The sequence below is a fragment of the Coregonus clupeaformis genome, chromosome 40 (assembly GCF_020615455.1).
Source record: "Coregonus clupeaformis isolate EN_2021a chromosome 40, ASM2061545v1, whole genome shotgun sequence".
NCBI lineage: Eukaryota > Metazoa > Chordata > Actinopteri > Salmoniformes > Salmonidae > Coregonus > Coregonus clupeaformis.
This window is the reverse complement of record NC_059231.1, coordinates 18,515,482-18,530,744: the sequence shown is the minus strand read 5'-3', so window position 1 is coordinate 18,530,744 and position 15,263 is coordinate 18,515,482. Positions and strand designations below refer to the sequence as shown.

The window sequence follows — 15,263 nt, the reverse complement described above, 5'->3', positions numbered from 1 at the left end:
GAAATGCTTCTTACGAAGCCACTCCTTCGTTGCCCGGGCGGTGTGTTTGGGATCATTGTCATGCTGAAAGACCCAGCCACGTTTCATCTTCAATGCCCTTGCTGATGGAAGGAGGTTTTCACTCAAAATCTCACGATACATGGCCCCATTCATTCTTTCCTTTACACAGATCAGTCGTCCTGGTCCCTTTGCAGAAAAACAGCCCCAAAGCATGATGTTTCCACCCCCATGCTTCACAGTAGGTATGGTGTTCTTTGGATGCAACTCAGCATTCTTTGTCCTCCAAACACGACAAGTTGAGTTTTTACCAAAAAGTTCTATTTTGGTTTTATCTGACCATATGACATTCTCCCAATCCTCTTCTGGATCATCCAAATGCACTCTAGCATCTTCAGACGGGCCTGGACATGTACTGGCTTAAGCAGGGGGACACGTCTGGCACTGCAGGATTTGAGTCCCTGGCGGCGTAGTGTGTTACTGATGGTAGGCTTTGTTACTTTGGTCCCAGCTCTCTGCAGGTCATTCACTAGGTCCCCCCGTTCTGGGATTTTTGCTCACCGTTCTTGTGATCATTTTGACCCCACGGGGTGAGATCTTGTGTGGAGCCCCAGATTGAGGGAGATTATCAGTGGTCTTGTATGTCTTCCATTTCCTAATAATTGCTCCCACAGTTGATTTCTTCAAACCAAGCTGCTTACCTATTGCAGATTCAGTCTTCCCAGCCTGGTGCAGGTCTACAATTTTGTTTCTGGTGTCCTTTGACAGCTCTTTGGTCTTGGCCATAGTGGAGTTTGGAGTGTGACTGTTTGAGGTTGTGGACAGGTGTCTTTCATACTGATAACAAGTTCAAACAGGTGCCATTAATACAGGTAACGAGTGGAGGACAGAGGAGCCTCTTAAAGAAGAAGTTACAGGTCTGTGAGAGCCAGAAATCTTGCTTGTTTGTAGGTGACCAAATACTTATTTTCCACCATAATTTGCAAATAAATTCATTAAAAATCCTACAATGTGATTTTCTGGAGAAAAAAATTCTCAATTTGTCTGTCATAGTTGACGTGTACCTATGATGAAAATTACAGGCCTCTCTCATCTTTTTAAGTGGGAGAACCTGCACAATTGGTGGCTGACTAAATACTTTTTTCCCCCACTGTATCTGTCGGAAGATGGGAGTCAATGAAGAAAATAGGAATCTGGACCATCATTATAACAGAGCTCTGAATTTATTAGATAAAACAGTTCATTTTTAATGCATCTAGAGCTAGTTCTCATTTTACATCAATTTCCGCTAAAACATATTTCTCTTTCTTCTTGACGAATTAAAATGTTGTATTAGTCATGCAGTTTTGCATTTCCATTTTGAATGTCATATTTCACAAAAATAACAAGAAACAATCTCATTGAACTCCAATGAAGCCGCTAAGTAGCCGAGGGAAGAAAAGCATCAGCATGCAGCACTGTAAACATTTGCATAGTCAATTATTCATTTTTTTCTCTAGATTAGTTGTCTTGTTTTTTCTCTTTACCAGCATGCCTTTATAGAATACAGCACTAACGGAAATCAAGCTATCGTGGCAACAGAAGAAGGTATTCGAAGAAAACAAATTAAATATATGTTGTGATTTGTTTGGTTGGGGGTTTCTGATGCATACCCTCTATTAGTGCTCTATACACAACTCGTAGCATACAGAGATACATTCTCTGACATTAACTTTTATCCACCAACTCCCCAGTCTGTACCCTTCACACTCTCTTCATATGACTAAACTTCTATAATTTTCCCTAACCATTTAGACCCTAAAAACTCTTAACTAAAATGCTACATTTTGAGGATCTGTATAAGGTTAGGAGAGAAGCCACTCCATTGCCACAGTACCAAAAAAAATTGAAAAGAGAAATGAGTTTAACACAAGGCCTGGGTTAAGCAATAAGGCTTTGAACAATTCATTTGTCATGGTGTTTTGATATGCAATGCTTGGGAAAGTAAAATAGTTCTTTGAAAAACAACATCATTTATTTTTAACGGCCAGTTCATGGAAGACTTTTAAACAGGGCATTGAAAAGAATAGCTGATGGTTGGCAAATAATTACAATTAATTGATTTGACTTATATATCGCCTTTCTAGACACTCAAAGCGCTTTACATAGTAATTATGACCAAATGTTTGACGTCAGACTCACAATTTATTTTGTTTCATAAAATCAACAATATAACTTCACAGCAGACTGAATGAAGCGCTCTCATCCGCTTATGTGTTACTGTTGACTAAATTCATTGTTTAAATGAGTGTCCTAAACAACAGTCACTCACTCAACTACAGTGTCCTACGGATTGTTCTGGCATAACACATACATAACAGCACTGGATCATTATTCCATGACATACTGTATATTGACAAAAAGACATGCTGCCATTGATCATTCTAAACCAATGAAACTTTGGTCCACTGACAGCCGTTCTTTCTTTACTTGCCAAGCAGGACTTTCTTTGAATATATTACACTTGAACTTACAAGACCGTTAAAAATACAATAAAATATGATGCAAATGGCATAACTATAATAGGCTGCTTGTACAGTAAATGGAATGTGGTATAGATCAATCAAATGATCAATATTTCCCTGATTAGAAGTATATCCATCTTCACTAAAGCCTATCCTTTGATCATTAGTAAATTATGAAACCCATTTAAACAGTTCAAATTAAGCGCAATGGGCATATCATCCCTCTCTACTGTATATTTGATTCCTAGTCATGAGTACTAATGGTAAAACTTGAATTAGGCTATTTCCTCTTGGTTGCAGCATACTAAAAACTGATAGGCATAGTCCTCACACTAGAGCATTAAGGTACTGTATATAACGAAGGGATGCACCCTTTCCTGAAAGAGCACAAGATATGAAAATTGCAACTCACTTACTTTACTTCGCAAATTTCTATTAGAAAAGTGTGATTTCTTGTCCTGTGCCGCACATCGCAAATGGCATTAGCTAAGTATTATTGAGGAGAAGAAGGGGATAGAAGTCCTTGAAACTAGAAGATTCCGATTCAGGACCCCCCTAAAAAAAGAATCACTCAAAATGTGTACAAACAGTTACTTTGCCTACTCTGCGAAACAGGTTGTAGGCTACAGGACTGGAAACACTCAAATCCAAGACAATTTCAAACAACTTAGTGACATTAATTAAATATACAGTGCACTGACTCTGCTGCTATTGGCTCCTGGAAATGTGCAAAGAAGTTCTGTGTTGATCGAGGGACGCTTGATGCTGTCTGGCACTGGTTGGAGACAGGTGATGATGGGTCACCATGACCACCACGACATCTAGCCCTGCTAGCTGTGGTGGCCAGACCACATGGTCATCCCTTCCACCCCGCCATGTCAAGTCTCTGCCATGTTAAAAATAAGAAGACAAGCCCAGCGTTGGGCCTTCCCTTAGAAAAAAAAACATGGTGGAAATCTGCTCCTCATCCTATTTTTAGTCACAAGAAAAGGACAGAGATTAGATTTTTAGTTTGTCAATGTTCACGATTTCAGCGTGAACCAGTGCCAGAGGAAAAGCGAGGTACTAACACTTTATTTAAAAAAAGGTTGTTACAGTACAATTAAACTAGAGAGTGGTCGTGTGGCTCTGTCGTACCCACTGTGAAGGGAAGAGAGGCCTATGTGACATTAGGGGGTCTTCAGCTCAAAGCCTGTGCCTGGAGTCATCGCTGTAGCCTCCGGGGGAGCCGTTACGGTTGCGGTGGGGCTTGTACGTGTCCTGATAGGGGTCATGATAGTCCTCCTCCACCAGGGGGTAGTGAACCTGGTCCCGGCTGTGCTGCGAGCCGGAGGACAGGCGGTTACGGCTCTTCCTCTGCCGCTCGTTGTGGTAGTTCTCGTCTGAGGGCGAGTGTTCTCCTGCTGTGTGATTGCTGTTCCTGTTTGTGTTTCTTTGGACCTGTCCAGAGAGAAGGAGAGGACATATTGTATCAATCTGGTCATTCAGCAGTTGACTATAGCATCAGCTTTTTCAAAACAGTATAACTTTTTTTTTTTATCCTGTAGTAGTGAGCAAAAAGTCCTTGACGGTGAGGCTACGTAAATGGGCAGCAATCCGGTATCATAATCCTGTATCACTTCACTACTAATTCATACCATTTTCAATTCATTATTTACAACCAATTTGCCCAACGACTATTCAGAAGAAATTGTCATAATTAGGGCTGGAGGTGGGTTGGGTCATTGTCCTGTTGAAAAACAAATGATAGTCCCACTAAACCCAAACCAGATGGGATGGCGTATCGCTGCAGAATGCTGTGGTAGCCATGCTGGTTAAGTGTGCCTTGAATTCTAAATAAATCACAGACAGTGTCACCAGCAAAGCACCCCCACACCATAACACCTCCTCCTCCATGCTTTACGGTGGGAAATACACATGCAGAGATAATTAGTTCACACACACCGCGTCTCACAAAGACACAGCAGTTGGAACCAAAATCTCCAATTTGGACTCCAGACCAAAGGACACATTTCCACCGGTCTAATGTCCATTGCTCGTGTTTCTTGGCCCAAGCAAGCCTCTTCTTATTATTGGTGTCCTTTAGTAGTGGTTTCTTTGCAGCAATTTGACCATGAAGGCCTGATTCACACAGTCTCCACTTAACAGTTGATGTTGAGATGTGTATGTTACTTGAACTCTGTGAAGCATTTATTTGGGCTACAATTTCTGAGGCTTGTAACTCTAATGAACATACAGTGAGGGAAAAAAGTATTTGATCCCCTGCTGATTTTGTATGTTTGCCCACTGACAAAGACATGATCAGTCTATAATTTGAATGGTAGGTTTATTTGAACAGTGAGAGACAGAATAACAACAAAAAAATCTAGAGAAACGCATGTCAAAAATGTTATAAATTGATTTGCATTTTAATGAGGGAAATAAGTATTTGACCCCTCTGCAAAACATGACTTAGTACTTGGTGGCAAAACCCTTGTTGGCAATCACAGAGGTCAGAGGTTTCTTGTAGTTGGCCACCAGGTTTGCACACATCTCAGGAGGGATTTTGTCCCACTTCTCTTTGCAGATCTTCTCCAAGTCATTAAGGTTTCGAGGCTGACGTTTGGCAACTCGAATCTTCAGCGCCCTCCACAGATTTTCTATGGGATTAAGGTCTGGAGACTGGCTAGGCCACTCCAGGACCTTAATGTGCTTCTTCTTGAGCCACTCCTTTGTTGCCTTGGCCGTGTGTTTTGGGTCATTGTCATGCTGGAATACCCATCCACGACCCATTTTCAATGCTCTGGCTGAGGGAAGGAGGTTCTCACTCAAGATTTGACGGTACATGGCCCCGTCCATCGTCCCTTTGATGCGGTGAAGTCGTCCGGGTGTACTGTTTGGGTTATTGTCCCTTGTGGAAGGCCAGAGACCAGGAGTTGACAGGGTGTACTGAGGGGATATTGTATACCTACCGGAGGGCACTGTGCTAGTTTATCTGCTGCCACCAGCTGTACGTTCAAGTGTTTGCTCTGGGATTTCCCTCTCGACTTGATCAGCCGCTGCAGAACCTGTGGATAGTTTATATATTTAGTGCTTGACTTGGACTGAAATAGGTTCCGGTACTCATTTTGAGTGCTGGCACTGTTTATAGTTAGGTGCAGGAGCTCCACAATACTTTTGAGCTAATATTCTGTAAGAGGAACAGGAGCTCAAGCTGTAGAACATTTGATGATGAGCTCCTGCCCAAGTCATGGCCCCGTCCATCGTCCCTTTGATGCGGTGAAGTTGTCCTGTCCCCTTAGCAGAAAAACACCCCCAAAACATAATGTTTCCACCTCCATGTTTGACACTGGGGATGGTGTTCTTGGGGTCATAGACAGCATTCCTCCTCCTCCAAACACGGCGAGTTGAGTTGATGCCAAAGAGCTCGATTTTGGTCTCATCTGACCACAACACTTTCACCCAGTTCTCCTCTGAATCATTCAGATGTTCATTGGCAAACTTCAGACGGCCCTGTATATGTGCTTTCTTGAGCGGGGGACCTTGCGGGCGCTGCAGGATTTCAGTCCTTCACAGCGTAGTGTGTTACCAATTGTTTTCTTGGTGACTATGGTCCCAGCTGCCTTGAGATCATTGACAAGATCCTCCCGTGTTGTTCTGGGCTGATTCCTCACCGTTCTCATGATCATTGCAACTCCACAAGGTGAGATCTTGCATGGAGCCCCAGGCCGAGGGAGACTGATAGTTATTTTGTGTTTCTTCCATTTGCGAATAATCGCACCAACTGTTGTCACCTTCTCATCAAGCTGCTTGGCGATGGTCTTGTAGCCCATTCCAGCCTTGTGTAGGTCTACAATCTTGTCCCTGACATCCTTAGAGAGCTCTTTGGTCTTGGCCATGGTGGAGAGTTTGGAATCTGATTGATTGATTGCTTCTGTGGACAGGTGTCTTTTATACTGGTAACAAACTGAGATTAGGAGCACTCCCTTTAAGACTGTGCTCCTAATCTCAGCTCGTTACCTGTATAAAAGACACCTGGGAGCCAGAAACCTTTCTGATTGAGAGGGGGTAAAATACTTATTTCCCTCATTAAAATGCAAATCAATTTATAACATTTTGGACATGCGTTTTTCTGGATTTTGTTGTTGTTATTCTGTCTCTCACTGTTCAAATAAACCTACCATTAAAATTATAGACTGATCATTTCTTTGTCAGTGGGCAAACGTACAAAATCAGCAGGGGATCAAATACTTTTTTCCCTCACTGTATCCTCTGCAGCAGAGGTAACTCTGGGTCTTCCATTCCTGTGGCGGTCCTCCTGAGAGCCAGTTTCATCATAGCGCTTGACGGTTTTTGCGACTGCAATTGAAGAAACGTTCAAAGTTCTTGAAATTGTCCGTACTGACTGACCTTCATGTCTTAAAGTAATGATGGACTATCGTTTCTCTTTGCTTATTTGAGCTGTTCTTGCCATAATATGGACTTGGTCTTTTACCAAATAGGGCTATCTTCTACCTTGTCACAACACAACTGATTGGCTCAAACACATTAAGAAGGAAAGAAAATCCACAAATTAACTTTTAAGAAGGCACACCTGTTAATTGAAATGCATTCCAGGTGACTACCTCATGAAGCTGTTTTTTTTTATTTTTTTTATTTCACCTTTATTTAACCAGGTAAACCAGTTGAGAACAAGTTCTCATTTACAACTGCGACCTGGCCAAGATAAAGCAAAGCAGTGCGATAAAAAACAACAACACAGAGTTACATATGGGGTAAAACAAAACAAAGTCAAAAATACAACAGAAATACATATAATATACAGTGTGCAAATTTAGCAAGTTATGGAGGTAAGGCAATAAAATAGGCTATAGTGCAAAATAATTACAATTTAGTATTAACACTGGAATGATGTGCAAGAGATGATGTGCAAATAGAGATACTGGGGTACAAATGAGCAAAATAAATAACAATATAGGGATGAGGTAGTTGGGCGGGCTAATTTCAGATGGGCTGTGTACAGGTGCAGTGATCGGTAAGGTGCTCTGACAACTGATGCTTAAAGTTAGTGAGGGGAGATAAGTGTCTCCAGCTTCAGAGATTTTTGCAATTTGTTCCAGTCATTGGCAGCAGAGAACTGGAAGGAATTGCGGCCAAAGGAGGTGTTGGCTTTGGGGATGACCAGTGAGATATACCCGCTGGAGCGCAGACTACGGGTGGGTGTTGCTATGGTGACCAATGAGCTAAGATAAGGCGGGGATTTGCCTAGCAGTGATTTATAGATGGCCTGGAGCCAGTGGGTTTGGCGACGAATATGTAGTGAGGACCAGCCAACAAGAGCGTACAGGTCACAGTGGTGGGTATTATATGGGGCTTTGGAGACAAAACAGATGGCACTGTGATAGACAACATCCAATTTGCTGAGTAGAGTGTTGGAGGCTATTTTGTAAATGACATCGCCGAAGTCAAGGATCGGTAGGATAGTCAGTTTTACGAGGGCATGTTTGGCAGCATGAGTGAAGGAGGCTTTGTTTGCGAAATAGGAAACCGATTCTAGATTTAACTTTGGATTGGAGATTCTTAATGTGAGTCTGGAAGGAGAGTTTACAGTCTAACCAGACACCTAGATATTTGTAGTTGTCCACATACTCTAGGTCAGACCCGTCTAGAGTAGTGATTCTAGTCGGGTGGGCGGGTGCAAGCAGCGTTCGGTTGAAGAGCATGCATTTAGTTTTACTAGTGTTTAAGAGCAGTTGGAGGCTACTGAAGGAGTGTTGTATGGAATTGAAGCTCGTTTGGAGGTTTGTTAACACAGTGTCCAATGAAGGGCCAGATGTATACAAAATGGTGTCGTCTGCGTAGAGGTGGATCTGAGAGTCACCAGCAGCAAGAGCGACGTCATTGATATACACAGAGAAAAGAGTTGGCCCAAGAATTGAACCCTGTGGCACCCCCATAGAGACTGCCATAGGTCCAGACAACAGGCCCTCCGATTTGACACATTGAACTCTATCTGAGAAGTAGTTGGTGAACCAGGCGAGGCAGTCATTTGAGAAACCAAGGCTATTTAGTCTGCCAATAAGAATGCGGTGGTTGACAGAGTCGAAAGCCTTGGCCAGGTCAATGAAAACGGCTGCACAGTACTGTCTATTATCGATCGCGGTTATAATATCGTTTAGGACCTTGAGCGTGGCTGAAGTGCACCCATGACCAGCTCGGAAACCGGATTGCATAGCGGAGAAGGTACGGTGGGATTCGAAATGGTCGGTGATCTGTTTGTTGACTTGGCTTTCAAAAACTTTTGAAAGGCAGGGCAGGATGGATATGGGTCTGTAACAGTTTGGGTCTAGAGTGTCACCCCCCTTTGAAGAGGGGGGATGACCGCGGCAGCTTTCCAGTCTCTGGGGATCTCAGACGTTACGAAAGAGAGGTTGAACAGGCTAGTAATAGGGGTTGCGACAATTTCGGCGGCTAGTTTTAGAAAGAAAGGGTCCAGATTGTCTAGCCCAGATGATTTGTAGGGGTCCAGATTTTGCAGCTCTTTTAGAACATCAGCTGTCTGGATTTGTGTGAAGGAGAAGCGGGGGGGGGCATGGGCAAGTTGCAGTGGAGGGTGCAGAGCTGGTGGCCGGGGTAGTGGTAGCCAGGTGGAAAGCATGGCCAGCCGTAGCAAAATGCTTGTTGAAATTCTCGATTATTGTAGATTTATCGGTGGTGATAGTGTTTCCTAGCCTCAGTGCAGTGGGCAGCTGGGAGGAAGTGCTCTTATTTTCCATGGACTTTACAGTGTCCCAAAACTTTTTGGAGTTAGTGCTACAGGATGCAAATTTCTGTTTGAAAAAGTTAGCCTTTGCTTTCCTAACTGCTTGTGTGTATTGATTCCTAACTTCCCTGAAAAGTTGCATATCGCGGGGGCTATTTGATGCTAATGCAGTACGCCACAGGATGTTTTTGTGCTGGTCAAGGGCAGTCAAGTCTGAGGAGAACCAGGGGCTATATCTGTTCTTAGTTCTGTATTTTTTGAATGGGGCATGTCTATTTAAGATTGAGAGGAAATTACTTTTAAAGAACAACCAGGCATCCTCTACTGACGGAATGAGATCTATATCCATCCAGGATACCTGGGCCAGGTCAATTAGGAAGGCCTGCTCGCTGAAGTGTTTTTGGGAGCGTTTGACAGTGATGAGGGGTGGTCGTTTGACCGCGGACCCGTTACGGACGCAGGCAATAAGGCAGTGATCGCTGAGATCCTGGTTGAAGACAGCGGAGGTGTATTTAGAGGGTAAGTTAGTCAGGATGATATCTATGAGGGTACCCATGTTTACGGATTTAGGGTTGTACCTGGTAGGTTCGTTGATAATTTGTGTGAGATTGAGGGCATCTAGTTTAGTTTGAGGGCATCTAGTTTGGTTGAGAGAATGCCAAGAGAGTGCAAAGCTGTCATCAAGGCAAAGGGTGGCTATTTGAAGAATCTCAAATATAAAATATATTTTGATTTGTTTAACACTTTTTTGGTTACTACATGATTCCATATGTGTTATTTCATAGTTTTGATGTCTTCACTATTATTCTACAATGTAAAAAATAGTAAAAATAAAGAAAAACCCTTGAATGAGTAGGTGTGTCCAAACTTTTGACTGGTATTGTACTTTAACACTATAAAACCAGTTTCCCAGAATTAGCTCAAATTAGAGGGTAAATATCAGTCAAAATAAGGTCAGGTTGATTCACCGGTTGGTTGACCAGCCCAGTTATAGCTGTGGGGTACGGAGAGAGGGCGGTGGATCCCAGGTTGCGGCCCAGCAGAGGGTTGAGAGGGGTGGTCAGGGAGGTGTGAGTGGCCCTCCAGTAGGCCTCCAGGTACTCTGCCAGGTGCTCACACGCATCCTCCAGCTGATTCTCATCCAGAATTATGTCGAACATTTCCTAAGAGAGAGGGGGAGGGGAAAGAAAGAGAGAGAGAGAGAGAGAGAGAGAGAGAGAGAGAGAGAGAGAGAGAGAGAGAGAAGAGAAAGAGAGAGAGAGAGGGAGAGGGAGAGGGAGAGGGAGAGGGGAGACCAGAGAGACATTCAGACTTAGTGACTGAGGGATTGAGTTGCTGGTAGTAGCAGTTGATAGGGTGTACTGTGGGGGTTATTGTCCCTTGTGGAAGGCCAGAGACCAGGAGTTGACAGGGTGTACTGAGGGGATATTGTATACCTACCGGAGGGCACTGTGCTAGTTTATCTGCTGCCACCAGCTGTACGTTCAAGTGTTTGCTCTGGGATTTCCCTCTCGACTTGATCAGCCGCTGCAGAACCTGTGGATAGTTTATATATTTAGTGCTTGACTTGGACTGAAATAGGTTCCGGTACTCATTTTGAGTGCTGGCACTGTTTATAGTTAGGTGCAGGAGCTCCACAATACTTTTGAGCTAATATTCTGTAAGAGGAACAGGAGCTCAAGCTGTAGAACATTTGATGATGAGCTCCTGCTCAAGTCAAGCGCTGTATATAAATCAAGCCAGAAGAGGGCAGCAACACAAATCAGCATGGGTCAGGGGTGGAAATTGAAAAATGTCAACTTTGAATTCACCTTAAAAAAAACTCTTACATGTCACTCAATGGCAGAGGAATTTGGGTACAAGTGTGTGTATAAAAGCAGCAGAATTCATACACGTCAAAATGATTTCACTCTCGGAGCCTGGTTCCTCTGGGTTCCCTCCCATTTCCACCCATGGTGTGTAGTAAAATTATAACCATTTGAGGATAAAGGGAAATCTAAAACGTACTTTAGGAGAGGACACTTTAACATGGACGATGATAGGTGCTAAGGACGTCTTTATGAGCTGGGTCGGATGGTTGATTGTGTCAGCATCCAGGACTACCAGCTGTAAGGATCTGGCCAGCTCAAATATCCTCTCAATCTCACTCTGAACCTCCGCTGTGGGGAAACAGAACAGTGATCACAGATGGTGGATCAACAACCCTTTATATTGCCAAAATCGGAAGACATCAATTAAACAAATTCTGTGTAATACAGACACAGGATTTGATAAGTATGTATAATTAAGCAATAAGGCCCGAGGGGGTGTGGTATATGGCCAATATACCACGACTGAGGACTGTTCTTACGCACGACGCAACGCGGAATGCCTGGATAAAGCCCTTAACCGTGGTATATTGGCCATATACCACAAACCCCTAAGGTGCCTTATTGCGATTATAAACTGGTTCCCAACATAATTAGAACAGTGAAAATAAATGTTTTGTTATACCCGTGATATACCACAGCTTTCAGCCAATCAACATTCAGGGCTCGAACCACCCAGTTTATAATTTCCTTTTTAACATATACAATACATCTGAGTGAAGAATAACAGTATTCAGTGCCATCCAGACGATACCTAGGTTGGACCTGGTGTTGGATCTTTCGATGATGGCCCGCTTGCTTGGGTTGTTGAGCACTGACCTCTTGGCCAGAGCTATGTCTGCTGTTACTCTCGTAATAGATATCCTAAATGCAACAGATTCAATGGATACAGAATATCACAACCCCACATGTAAAGTTTGGCTACTACCATGTTTATAATCCTAGAGAAAACGTTTAGTCAAAAGAGGTGGTCAGATGAGGTACTTTGGCAAAGTATTCAACAAACATTTATAACTGCTTAACATATCCTGAGTGTACAAAACATTAAGAACACCTGCTCTTTCCATGACAGACTGACCAGGTGAATCCAGGTGAAAGCTATGATCCCTTATTGATGTCACTTGTTAAATTCACTTCAAATCGGGAGTGCAACGCAATTAGAAAGGTGTTTACACTGAGTATACCAAACATTAGGAACACCTTCCTAATATTGAGTTGCACCCCCTTTTGCCCTCAGAACAGCCTCAATTCGTCGGGCATGGACTTTACCAGGTGTCGAAAGCATTCCACAGGGATGCTGGCCCATGTTGACTCCAATGCTTCCCACAGTTGTGTCAAGTTGGCTGGATGTCCTTTGTGTGGTGGAACATTCTTGATACAAAACTGTTGAGCGTGAAAAACCTAGCAGCATTGCAGTTCTTAACACACTCAAACCTGTGCACCTGGCATCTACCTCGTTCAAAGGCACTTAAATATTTTGTCTTTCCCATTCACCCTCTGAATGGCACACATACACAATGTCTCAATTGTCTCAAGGCTTAAAAATCCTTCTTTAACCTGTCTCCTCCCCTTCATCTACACTGATTGAAGTGGATTTAACAGGTGACATCAATAAGGGATCATAACTTTCACCTGGATTCACCTGGTCAGTCTATGTCATGGAAAGAGCAGGTGTTCCTAATGTTTTGTACATTCAGTGTATTTTCCGCACTAGCTATAGTAATAATATGCCATTTAGCAGACGCTTTTATCCAAAGCGACTTACAGTCATGCGTGCATACATTTTTGTGTATGGGTGGTCCCGGAGATCGAACCCACTATCTTGGCGTTACAAGCGCCGTGCTCTACCAGCTGAGCTACAGAGGACCATAGTAATTTGTATAGATGCCAGGAGCAGCTGAGAGCCTGATGCTACAGTAAGCATGCAGAGGGTTAGTGCAATATGAAGGGATAGGGTTGACAGTATGCAGGGACAGGGATAGCGCCGACAACACGACTCCTCACCTGCCATCGAACCTGTGCTTCAGGAAGTCAAAGAGCGCTTTCTGCATCATGTCTGTCACCTGCACAGGCAGCACACATAACCAGGGAGAGCAGCAGAGGATGGAAGAGGAGAAATGTAGGAAAGGAGGGAGAAAAGGAAGGGAAAGAGAGAAAGTGTGGGTGAGAAAGAGAGGGAAAGAGAGAAAGTGAGGGTGAGAAAGACAGGGAAAATGAAAAAGGTTAAGACAGCCAGAAAGGAAATAAACCAGTAGAAATGTATTGACAATTTCTCACAGCTACAGCAAGCCTTTCGAAGAACCTTCCTCATGGCAAGAAAGCCCTCGTGACAAGACCTATTTCATATGGTGAAGCTACATATCTTGATGGGCAATGTTAAAAAATAGCACATGTTATGGACAAAGGTGCCCAAGGGTGTCAAAAGAACAGTTGTCAACCTTGTCATCCTTTTCGATTTCAGTATGAGTGCTAAATTAAGACCCTGTCCCATCTTTCCCCATCCACCACCATTACCCATCCAATAAAGATTTCTCCATATTCCTCATTATGACATCCAACCATTAGGTACATCCAGGCTCCTCTTGCCCTGCCTGTGAATTATCCCACTAGACCAAGACATCCAGCAAAGGAGAATCATGATATCTGGTTTCTTTCCACCTCATTTTCTACAGAATTAATCTTGGTTACATTAAATAAGGTGATTAAGGCCTACAATGAAGTGTCATAAAAACCCATGCCGGTGTGATGAATTGGGCTATAGCAGGCCAGACCAGTCTCCATTAATGCTATTTTTGCAAGGTATTTCAATTACAATCTGAAGCTGAGAAGAACTGTAGTTGCAAGGACAAGGCTAGCAAGAAGCAGGGAGCAATTGTTATATGCTATATCCACAAATATAACGACAGGAGTTGAATACTTTGTGTGTCCTTCGCACACAACAATAACCATATTCTATATACACTGAACAAAATTCAAAAAGGCACTCGCACATCTGAGCTATCTTTTTTGCAGGTGCATGGTAACAGTTGAATAAGATGAGAAAAAATAAGAAACCCTCACACGGCGCTTGCTAGTATCACTGCTCTTTAATAAGCTTTACGTATCGGCCTCATGCCTTCGTCAGAGCTTTGTGAGTTTAATGCATCGAATGGGGTTGGAGTCTAGGGAAAATAAGTAAGTGTTACCAAATATAACAATGTCCATTTCATAAGTATTCTAATAAAGTGTGTACATAAAACGTATTAAACACGTCTGTAAAACCACAATGAGGACATCGACCCATCAAGCAAGTTTTCATAAATCATTGTGTACAGCGCAAGAAAAACGTCAGAGTAATCTGAAATGGTGGCATTAATTCACGTTCACATTTCCAACATAACATACATAGGCATTTCATCATTAAGACCTTTAGGAAATAATGTCTAGAGGGTGAAAATTGTTGGTAAAGTAGGGGTATAGCTTTAAAACACTAAAGTGCATTATGGATAACGTATTAAATTAACGTTCGTTTTTGATGCAATTCTAGGTGATGTAGCCGAACTATGAGCCACGCTCTTTTTTCTCCGTTAGCCCACTATTTTATTTTGTCATTCATACTACCTCACATGGTGTACAAGTTTAATAAATGTCAACTACTTCAGTGGAATTCCAGACTAATTCGTCATTAGCAGCGGATAAGATCCCCAAATGTGGGAATTACCCCAGAGCATCCGTAAATTGCTCTGGCCCTGGAGCTAGCAAGTGAAGGCTCCCCTGAGCCGTCCCGACTACGGTCTGGAGGCGAGGCAGGAAAGGTAACAAAATCCAAAACCAGTCTCTTTTGCTCAGAGTATTATTTATACCACCTCCCCTGTCTGAGATCTTCACTTTCTCGATGACACGATGGCATTGTCATTAACATGTACTGCGACTGGATAATCCCTATAGTTTCTCCTGATTTAACTTTTATGTTCACTAATTCTCTGTTTGAGAGAACGAGAGGTTTTACCTACATAACACAGCTCACATGGACATGTAATCATGTAGATAACATGGGAGGTGGAGCACGTAATAATGTCATTTATTTGGAACCGTTTTCCTGTATGTGGGTGGCAGAAATATTCACTGTTCATTGAGTAATGGCTTAAAGTATGACAGCTCTTCTCCCGTTCC

At 42.9% G+C, this 15,263-nt stretch overlaps 1 protein-coding gene across 3 annotated transcripts in view; it reads right to left on the bottom strand.

The window, feature by feature from the left end:
• Positions 1-1,201: 1,201 nt before the first annotated feature.
• The window catches only part of LOC121555007 (voltage-dependent L-type calcium channel subunit beta-4-like), a 78,341-nt gene continuing 64,279 nt past the window's right edge, over positions 1,202-15,263 (bottom strand). For all 3 annotated transcript variants that reach the window (XM_041868762.1, XM_041868763.1, XM_041868764.2), the window contains 6 exons: positions 13,116-13,174; positions 11,866-11,975; positions 11,251-11,402; positions 10,684-10,779; positions 10,212-10,406; positions 1,202-3,941 (listed from right to left, as the gene is read on the bottom strand). In XM_041868762.1, coding sequence (XP_041724696.1) covers positions 3,687-3,941; positions 10,212-10,406; positions 10,684-10,779; positions 11,251-11,402; positions 11,866-11,975; positions 13,116-13,174 — 867 coding nt within the window. In that variant the 3' untranslated portion in view covers positions 1,202-3,686. The remainder of the gene's footprint in view (positions 3,942-10,211; positions 10,407-10,683; positions 10,780-11,250; positions 11,403-11,865; positions 11,976-13,115; positions 13,175-15,263) is intronic.